The sequence below is a fragment of the Pteropus alecto genome, unplaced genomic scaffold, assembly GCF_000325575.1.
Source record: "Pteropus alecto unplaced genomic scaffold, ASM32557v1 scaffold7, whole genome shotgun sequence".
Classification (NCBI taxonomy): domain Eukaryota; kingdom Metazoa; phylum Chordata; class Mammalia; order Chiroptera; family Pteropodidae; genus Pteropus; species Pteropus alecto.
The window spans coordinates 44,431,254-44,441,451 of record NW_006494614.1 but is presented as its reverse complement, the minus strand read 5'-3'; the positions used below and the strand labels follow the sequence as shown (position 1 = coordinate 44,441,451).

Here is a 10,198-nt window from a genome sequence, read left to right as displayed (position 1 = left end):
TCTACTTTCCTGGAATTGACAATTGGCTCTACTGTTCCTAATTCAGACTTACAGGCAATTCGTTTCAGGGCAAAGTTTGAATTCTACATTTTTAAAATGCTCATTAGAACAATGCTTATTACCCTGGGCATTGCACTGATAGAGGATATTTCTTCCCTGTATTTGGTTCTTATGAAATGGAAAGCTCAAGTAAAATATCGGGGAAATGAAGAAAACCTTAAGAAAATAAATCACAAAACAAAAAGAATATATCTTAAACACAATCAAAATTTGCATGTTTAATAGGGATTCATCTGTTTCCCATACTTTCTACAGGTCCACTTCAGACAGAAGTTCCTGGCAGAAAAGACTTCTTCAGGAGCTAAAGGGACCTTCTATTTAATTGGATGACTCTGAGGGACAGCCAAACTCCCAGTCAGCAAAGCGCTGGAGAAAGGAGCAATGCGTATCAGAAGAATTTCAACAAGGGCTGAAACACATGGGGGTCAGTTGGCTACAAAGTGTGATTAATAAGAACATCCCTTCAGTACTCCTCCTATAACTAAAGCTTATCTCACTCGATTACTGGAACTGCTTGTTTGTTCACCATCTCATTCCCAGCTAGACTGTATGCTTGGGAATACGTCTGTTTTTCTCATTACTGTATCTCAAACAACTAGCAGAGTGCTGGCATTCAATGGATAAAAGTTAAATTTAAATTGAGGTAAATTTTGCTATAATAAGTAAATCAGGCAAGAATGAAAAGAAAATTAACAATATCCTCCATTACTTAATACATATTTTCATAGAAAATGAATTCTAAAGTTAGAAACCTAACTAATTTCCTAAAATTTTAAGTTTGAAAAAAACGATTGGTTTAAAACTAAAGTCTTCTTACTCATCGGTCTGGTTTATTTTTAAAAAAGTATCTAACGGTTTGCTTTGCCCAATTTTAATGAACCCAAACTCTAACTTTGTATTGGAAGAGGAACACTGAAAACATGCCTGATTACTGCTATTTACATAATTGCTCGCTAGTTGCCATAGGTGGAGGGACAGTTTGCTTTAGGCCCTTAGAACCCATGAAATCACCTGAGCAGCCAGGAAGTCTGGAGTTCCACTTCCAGACTCCCTTTGTACACACTCAAGAATTTTTTTCTTGCTGAATTTATCATTAATAACTACTTATCAAATCTACCAATATTGACTCTGTGAAATCCCTCCCCGCCCATCACCTAAGACTCTGTCTTCTCTTATCAGGGTAGAATAATTGAGGAAAGTGGAAGATGCTGATAGGCAATGGGATCTGTTTCTGAAAAGCAGCTGTTAAAAATATTTTATTTTTCAATATCATTAATGACGGATAAAGTAAGACTTAAAACGGGAAGCAACTCCTCCAAAACAAAACAAACAAACAAACCCAAAACAAAACTTGCGACTTGAACTTTTCAGGGAAAAAATGTTGTAAATATGAAAAGATTTAAAGAGAACCTTTACTTTTAATATACAGTCCTGATGTACCTGACCATTATAACAAACAGCTGGACATTTTAAACAGTTATCTCCCAATGCCTTTCTAGTGCTCTAAAATCATCTCCCTCAAATAATGAGACAAACAAATCTCCTCTCTCGAGCACATAACTTTTATAAATTGCATCAGACCCACAGTGTTTTTCAGGGAGTTTCACCAAAACAAAGAGAAGTTCAAAGATAAAATTGCAGCAGATCGGGGAAAGAAGGAAGAATTGCATGGTCTCAGAACTAATCCGCAAGCCGTCAGTCTGAGGCACCTGAAACAAACCCAGAAGTCCACTCCCAAGGGCTAAGAGGACCGTGTAGTGTGGGAGCCTGGCTTCATGACAGGCGAGCTCGGTCCTATCTCCCCTCCAGGGGTCTAAACTGTAACTCGCGCTCAAACTGCTCTGCAGTCAGGGTGCCCTGGATGGCTTCGCAGCCCGGGTTGAACACAGAGTAGGCGCTCTTCTCTCCCTCCTTCTTCTCCCCAGGGCCTCGTGTCCCAACATACATCCAGTAGAACAAGGACAGGACAAAATAAGCCAGGCCAAATTCCAGTTCCACAAATAGTCCCAGCAGAACCAACCAGAGAAGGACCTTCAAGAAGGTGATGTTGGTCAGAAAAGACTGGTCTCCTGGCACTGGCAGGGGAACGGCTGTAGTCCGTGGGGGCTGTGATGTGCTGCTCTCAGGCTGAGACGCTTCCTAGGACACACAAACAAAAGTAAGAATAAAGGGTAATAGGGCTGAGAGGATCAACATCAATCTGGAGAGACAGCTCTCATCGCTCTGGGAAGGCTTCCAGCTCATTGATTTCTATTTTCTTGACCTGCTCTCTAAAACAATCATCTCTAAAGAGTTCACGTGCCCTGCTCCAACTGAATCAAAACGGATCAGCACTTAGTAAGATGTAACCCGATAAAAACCATGCAGCATTTGGATGGGCTCCCTCAGATGAATCTGAGCGAACAAGAGCTAATTTATGCCCCACACAGAAACTCCCCAGTAATTGATACTGCAATTGCCACGCGTGTGCTTCACACACAAAATCAATTTGTGTTTTGTGAGTGACATGATTCTAAAATGAGGACACCACCAGAAACAGGAAACAAAAATCCCTTCTACATATTAAAAAAAAACTACTGTTATAGCCACAACCTTTCCATCCCATGACCATCCTACACTCCCTCCCTAGGCCCAGGCAATGTCTCCTAAGTGGACTTTCCACCTCTCAACTCTTCCCTCTCCACACCAACCTATTTACGTACGGTTGCTAAATGAATCTCTTAAAATATCATCAATCCTCCTACTCACAAACCTTCAACAAATTTTTATTGCCTACAGGTTAAAATTTAAACTCCTTGGACTAGAATCCAAGGCCTTCCATTTAATTAACAGAAATGCCAGTACACAGTGCTGGGTGCTAATGAGACACACAGACATTTAGGTAGCTTTAGGGAGTCTGATATCTACTCCAGTATTTTCCAAACATTTTTGGGTGTGACCCACAATAAGAAATACATTTTATACTGCGACCCAGCATGTATGTATATATGGACATATGTATGTGTGTGTGTGTGCGTGTGTATATGTATATAGACACATAACAAAAAAAAGTTCGCAAATCAACAAATAACTTCACTACATATGAAGCTCTCATTTTCTACTCTATTTTTTTAAATTTATTTTTAACAGAGGACTAGATTTCTCTACATTGATTTCACCACTCGCTAATGGGTCATGACTTACCATTTGAAAAAGGATGGTCTAAAAAATTTCCTGTACAATTTATTGCTATATAAATAAACTCTCTGCTCCAGTTCAACTGGTATTACTACCCAAAGATACTACCCATCTGTGGCCTGGAACAGCCTCTGTCTCCTTTCCATTCCTCAGCTCCTTGCCTTCCATCCAGGAAAAGATGATTGGTGAACTGTGTATGCCCTGACCTCCTCAGCCATCAAGGAGGGTGACCTACTGCCTCCCGGATCACTAACTGCCTCTCTCTCTCATCGAGCACCAAACTATTTGGAATTGAAGTGTCTCACTTTAAATATAGGTCACATGTATCCCTAGATTGTTACCACGAGGCCACAAATTGCCATTCATTATCTTTTGGTATCTTCAGAGCCCAATGCAACACCTCACACAGAAGTTTTCAAGACAGAGCACAACTTTTTAGTTCATTTCTTCAATTATATCCCCTATTCTTCATGTGATAATTTAAAAAAGGTCACAAATATTATTTGGTCTCAATAAAAAATATAGGTCATGTGATTTCTGTTGCTTCAGAAATTCTATTTTGTTAGAACCCTCTTTTTTAGCACTGACATTGTAATTATTATCTTTTCAGTTAGATTGGAAAGGCCCTTAACATATCATCAGTAACATGTGCCCCACCCCACCCCCCGCCCCCGGCCAACACACATTTATTAAAGAAATAAATAAATGTTCCTTTCAGATGTGACCAGTGTGCACAATACTAAAATCACTGCAGGTCTTAGCAGGAACTAACATAATCCAATTTCTATTTAAAACTACTCTGACTGCCAGGTAGGGAATGGGCTGCAAGAATAGAAGCTGGGAAATTGTTAGCAGCTCACATAGAAGGCCCAGCGAGAGAAGACCAGGCAGAGATTAGGGTGGTAACCCACAAGTCAAAGCAAAATGATGGATTAATGGATACGCAATATATTTTGAAGGCATACAACCTGAAATACACAGTAAACTGAGTTTATTTTATTATTGAGGGAGTATAAAAATAATGCTTGTGGCTACCATGCTTGAGTGCCTTCAAGATGCCTGATCTCCTGTAATCCATGAGGCAGGCATTATTATTCCCATTTACTGGTAAGGAAACACTGAATGTTATAGAACTCCCCTAAAGTCACACAGCTAGTTACAGGCAGAGATGAGGTTGGTCTAGGATGCGAGGATGGTCTCCCTCACAAAGCCCTTTTTACTTAAGTAGGAGACTTTATGGGAGATGGTAAAGAGGAGGGTTAGAGAGCTAGGAGATGAGGGGTGGTTATATGAACTGGCAAAGGGAACAAAGAAAGGAAAAGAGGGATATGGAAATTCCTGTGCTTCACTTGGCATTTGTTTTAGTTCCGGTGTACCTTCTGCTATAAAAGCTATGTGTGGAAATGTTTATTTTCATCATAGCACATCATAGCACATATAGGCATAATTTGAGGAAGACACTTCTATTCCTCAAATACCAAGCTGCTTCCCACCTAGGGGCTTCTTGTATCTCCTTCCTTCTGAGAAGAATGCCCTCATCCCCTCCCATCACCTGGCTAACTCCCTCTTCTACAAACCTCAGCAAAAAAGGTTACCACGTGTGCTCTTGGCCTTGTTCCCAGGTTTCTGCAAGAGTGGCTCCTCCTTATTAAACGTCACCTCAATGAGGTCCTTCCTGTCCACCCACTTTAAAGTAGCACTCTAAACCCTCATCCCCAATTCACTATCACAGTACCTGTTTTTTCATCCTTCATACCATTCATTGTTCTGTTATTTTGTTTGTCTGCCTCCCAAACTCAAATGTACATTCCGTGAAGGCAGGGCTTTCTCTGTCTTTATTGCACTGTCTCCCCAGATTTAGCACAGTAGCTAGAATGTAGTGGGCACAGATAGGATTTTGCTGAATGAACGAATGGTGGCCAGGGAAAGAAACAAACTTAAAGGAAACTCTTGGATTTGAGAGGCTGATGCAAAGACTGTGCCTAGCCAGGTGACTCCAAAGAAAAGGACACTTAAGCAGTGGGTCAACCTGAACCAATGGTTAGAGGTGAGGAGTTGCAGGATGGGTGTGGGCGGTGGACGCTGGGGCTAGATGGTGACCTGAGAGCTGGTGGGGGGTATGTCTGGGGATGGAGACAGAGGGATTCTACAGAATTTTTTAAAAGTTACAAGACTTCTACAAGTCTTAATGTGGTAGAAGCTTGTCATGGAAAAAAATACTGTATTTTAGGGGACTGCACTTCCCCAAACTAAATTCGAGAGTAGGAGAATGAAGATATTGAGGCTTTCTTATCAATGACTACCAAAAAGAAGCAATTACAAATAGAAGGCTTACGAAATCTCTGCTATGCCACTGTGTGTCACCAAAATTATTAGGTGGAGATGTATTGTAAATTAGAAAAACACCAATTTAATGAGAATTTTCACACCAGAGCAAACCGAGGAATGATAACTGAGTCAATAAATATGAGCTCAGGACAGTCCCTTATGAAACAGTTTGATTAACAAGAACAAATTAGAGGTCTGGCATTTCCTCTTATCCTTTTGTCAGGCCGTCATCTTTTCGGTTTTTAATAATGGAAGCCTTCTCCAAGTTTAGATTCTTTGGGACCAACTCGATGACCTCATATTCTTTTGGTAATGAGACAGACAGTAAAAACCTCACTGTGTGGATTAGACATTGTTTTTTAACTGCAGGGAGAAAAAAGGGTAGAAGTGCATTCTAAAATCTTAAGCAATCGTTGTGTTCAGTGAGTTCTAATTAACGATAAAGTTATCCTGAGATAAATTTCATGCAAGGAAGTGGACTGTTTGAACCCTGCAGCATTCTCTTTCTGCAAGTCAGTTGACGCCCTGTGTTTTATAAAAAATAATTTCAAAATTGAGTAATAAGTTCATGATTTTTTAAAAATTCCCTAATACCAAACATTGTGCAATAATAAATAAACTTAATAGAAATAATTTTAAGGGAGTAGGTACACTTCTGCTCCAGCACATTTTAATTCTCTAAAGAAATTTTTGGCTCTTACTACATTTGGCTCTTATTACATTTATGAGGTACAAAGGCCATGTCACAGATTGTCTCAAAGCACTGGTTTTCCTTTGATGTTTTGTCCTGTATTCCCACATAGAAATACTCCAATCTCCATGCAAAACACTCTGCCACTTTACTGAGTGAAAACTAAATGAAAATAGAGATGTGATTAAGTTCATCTGCAAAATAAGAGAGTAACAAAAGATTCAGTGTGAAAAGGCTTTCAAACTAATCTAAATATTCATTATTGAACTTCAATAAGCTTCTCTAGTTCAATAGCAACGCACAAGCACATGCCACCTCTGGCGGTTACAGCTACCACACTTTTGCAAGTTTTGTATTCAAATGCCATTTCTAAACCACAGGCTAGGTGGGTTACTGGCTGCAAGTGCTCCAGGTGCGAAATCAAATGACGCCTTAATAACTGCTATTTTTTATCAGTATCCAAATAGACCTTTTACCCTCCATTAGCAGAGGGCTGTGGCTCAACACGGTTGTGGAGAAGTTTCCCAAAGCCACAAGGTGTCACAACGGTAACTAAACTCGCCGCGAATAACGCCAGGACAGAGGTGCTTTCTTTCAGGACCCTAGATTCCTCGCTTCCCGCCAGGAGCTGCGTGGGTCGCAGACCGGAAAGAAAATGTCACAGCCACTTATCAGTCGTGACACTTGCGGCAGGAGACGTGAGGCCCCGCCCACGCCAGCAGAGGCTCCGCGGAGACCCAAAGGGGGAGTGGCCGGCGGGTCACGACGTGTGGGCGGGGCCGTTCCTCAACCCCGGCAGGGCTTGCAGGCCATCACGTGGAGGGTGGGGGCGGAGCCTCGGCCCGGAGTTTCCTGGGTGGCCACGACTGCGGCCCAGAAGCCAGGTGCCCGGGCGAGGCCTTCCTTCCTCATCTCACCTGAGCTGGGCTGGGCTGGGCCCGGGCACTCGCGGGCCTCGGTTTCCACACCAGGAACCGTTTCAGCCATCCTGAGGCTGACTCTGGAGTCGCAGTCGCTTCTGCTTTCTCTCCTGAGGTTTGTGCGCTCTGGCTCGAAGTGCTGGGTTCGGCCGTCAGCCCGGCCCGTTTACGGGCTGCCCGGAACTCGGCTAACCGCTGTTCCATGGCGCGCGCCCTCCGGGCGCTCCTGGGAGCGCGCTCAGCAACGGCCAAGCTGGGCCGCAGTGCGCCTGCGTATCCGCAGCCTTTGCTGCGCGTGCGTGGTGGGGCTCGGGAGGGGGCGGCCCGCGTGCGCCGTTTGTGACGTTAGGTGGGCTGTGTGTGCTAATAGTCCCCTCCAAACGCGCGAGGATGCAGTGTGCACAATTAAGAATCTAAGGCATAAAGATTGTTCCACTGTTCCTTTCTCTTGCCCCGGGCTCCTCTGATGGAAGCTCTGCTGTGTGCCGTCTTCAGGGATCTGCTCTCCAGCATGTGGAGCATCTTTTAGTAGTTGAGTGCTCATATTGGGCGCCAGATTGAGGAGGTGGACCGAGGGCATTGAAAGAAGCCCATGATTTGGGGGAGGTTCTGGTATCAGAAGGAAGATGGGACACAGCCTCCCCTTTTCCTTTTAACAACTATGCCAATCTCAGCACTTAGAGGGTGGCATTTTCACTGCTCACATGGCAGGCAGGCCGTGCAGACCTTTATTATTGCTGTTACCAAAATGGGAACTACCTGTTGATGTCTCTAGATAGGTCAGAAATTTAAAAATTTTTGTTAGGGTGCAGCTTAAAATACACAAATATTAAGTGTATGGCTCAATAGGTTCGTACATACATACCTATACACCTATATAACTACTACTCAGATAAAGAATGTTTCTGGTACACTGATGGCTCCCTTTTGCCCTCTCCCAATCACTACTCACCCAAAAGGTCACAATTCAGGTCAGGGACTGTTAGATTATTAAAGCTCTAAGCATCTAGCTAAGTGCTACTCAAATATTTTTTGGCTCTTGCTGAGTGTGAGTCAAGAAATTAGATAAATTAGAATCGAGTCTTTTGTTCATTTAACAAAATATCAAGAGCCTGCTATCTATCCAGTATTGTACCTGGCACTAGAGATGCTGGAGTGAAAGAAAGCAACCGTTTTCTTGGCGTTTACATTCTAAATAGACAAACAAATGAATAACTACATATTTATTTTTAATATAATGATAGGTACTGATTAGTGCTATGGCGAAACATAAAGTAAGGAATAGGAATGGTGGGGCTATTTAGAGCTAATGACCAGGGAAGACTTCGAGGAGTTGCCATTTGAGCAGATATCTAAATGAAATGAGTGACACACGTAGCTATCAGTAGAAGAGTGTTTCAGAGGAAACAGTAAGTGCGAAGATCCCACAGCCTCAAGTAGTATGCTTAACCTGCTCACAGAGCATCAGGAAGGCCAGTATAACGAGAAGAGGGAGGGAGGGAGAGAATGCTAGCAAATAAAGATGCACAGGTATCCAGGGGCCAGATCATGTAAGATCTTATAGGGCATGTTGGAGATTTTGTATTGCATTCTGAGTGTGATAGCAATTGATGGGAGGATTTTGAGCAGGAGATGACATAATACAGCATTTTTAAAGGATCACACTGGCTGCTGGAGGTGGGGCCGTGGAAGAGTCCAAGAGTAGAAGGAGGGAAACCTATTGGGAGCAGGTACAGTAGTATGAGACTGGCTGTTGGGGCTTGAGTGGTAGTGATGGAGGTGGTGAGAATTGGTCAATTCTGAATATATGTTGAAGATCTGAGCCACTGTGATGTGCAGATGGATTGGTGTAGAATGTGAGAAAAAGGAATCAAGGATGGCAGATTTCTGTCACTCCTCCTCACCCGACACGTACCCTGAGCAACCAAGTGAATGATGGTGGGGCCCTCTACTGGAGTGGGGGAAGACTAGGAAGAGAGCATTATGTAATAAACATGGAGAGTTTGTTTTGGACATGACAAGAGTTTGAGATGCCTATTGGGCATCCAGTGTAAGCAGTTGGATAGTGAAAACTGGAATTCAGGGAAGAGTCAGGACTGGAGATACATAGTGGGAGTCATCAGCATGTGTATGATATTTAAAGCTATGAGGCTAGATGAGATCACCTAGAGAGTGTGGTTAAGCAGAGAAGATATTTTAGGACTGAGCCCTGAATAATTAGAGATGGTTTATAAGACAGAAAAGATTAGAGTCTTTATACTACGGTGACCTCTCACTGAGAAACTACAGAAAAAATGTTTCTTGCCCATCTTGGTGCCAGGAGTAGGTCTCCTTCTTTCCAGGGACTGGAGATTCTTTTATTGATTGTGTTTCCCACTTGATAATCACACTGAGACCTCAAAACTGTGTTTATGGTCTATTTCTAAGACTTAAGGCATGCGGTTTGTGGGCTGTTGCAATCAGGGTCCCTGGCAAGAAACATGGCACCTTCAGAGGGTTTTGTGAAGGATTTAGTTACAAAGGTGTGGCAGGATTAAAGAAGCCAGCAAGGGATGGTTCACAGGAAGTGTTACCAGCCTGTAAGCCTCAAACAGCAAGAGGACAGAGTGGTCATCAGAACCCAGCGAGACATGTAGCTATAGAAGAAGCTGGAGACAGAGGGAGCCCTTACTGGAGCAGAGAGTAGGGGGAGAAGGGTGGAAATAGAATTGAGAGGAGCACACAGAGAATATCCAGCCAGATGCTAAAGTCATTCCAGGTCCATCTTGCTCTGGTAACCTTATTTTCCCTTTACATCATTTTCTGAATTTTGTAAATTTATTTTGTCTCAGTGCTTTGCAAACCTCTTTAAATCCTTTTTGGAAGAGATTGAAACAATGGAAAAAAGTGAAAATGAAAGAAATGATAATGAAGAGCAATTGCCAAATTAACTTCAGTTACTTTTTGGAAAAGATTATGAGAGGAGTAAATAAGAAGGGTCTCAAAGTTTACTTATAATATGTGAATTTAATTTTTATTGTGA

At 42.5% G+C, this 10,198-nt stretch overlaps 1 protein-coding gene across 1 annotated transcript; it reads right to left on the bottom strand.

Annotated features, from left to right (window-relative positions):
• Positions 1-869: 869 nt before the first annotated feature.
• SAYSD1 (SAYSVFN motif domain containing 1) lies at positions 870-8,882 on the bottom strand. The gene is made up of 2 exons (XM_006926590.3): positions 7,174-8,882; positions 870-2,199 (listed from the first exon to the last, which is right to left on the bottom strand). The coding sequence occupies exons 1-2, from the start codon at positions 7,378-7,380 to the stop codon at positions 1,855-1,857; spliced, it is 552 nt and encodes a 183-aa protein (XP_006926652.1). The 5' UTR covers positions 7,381-8,882; the 3' UTR covers positions 870-1,854.
• Between the last annotated feature and the right edge of the window lie 1,316 nt (positions 8,883-10,198).

What these genes read in the sequence shown, in the direction of transcription:
- SAYSD1 (XM_006926590.3), bottom strand. Translation starts at nt 7,380, where the DNA reads ATGGAACAGCGGTTAGCCGAGTTCCGGGCAGCCCGTAAACGGGCCGGG. An exon ending in CCCAGCCCAGCCCAGCTCAG is followed by an intron (nt 2,200 to 7,173) that starts GTGAGATGAGGA and finishes TGTGTGTCCTAG; the next exon opens with GAAGCGTCTCAGCCTGAGAG.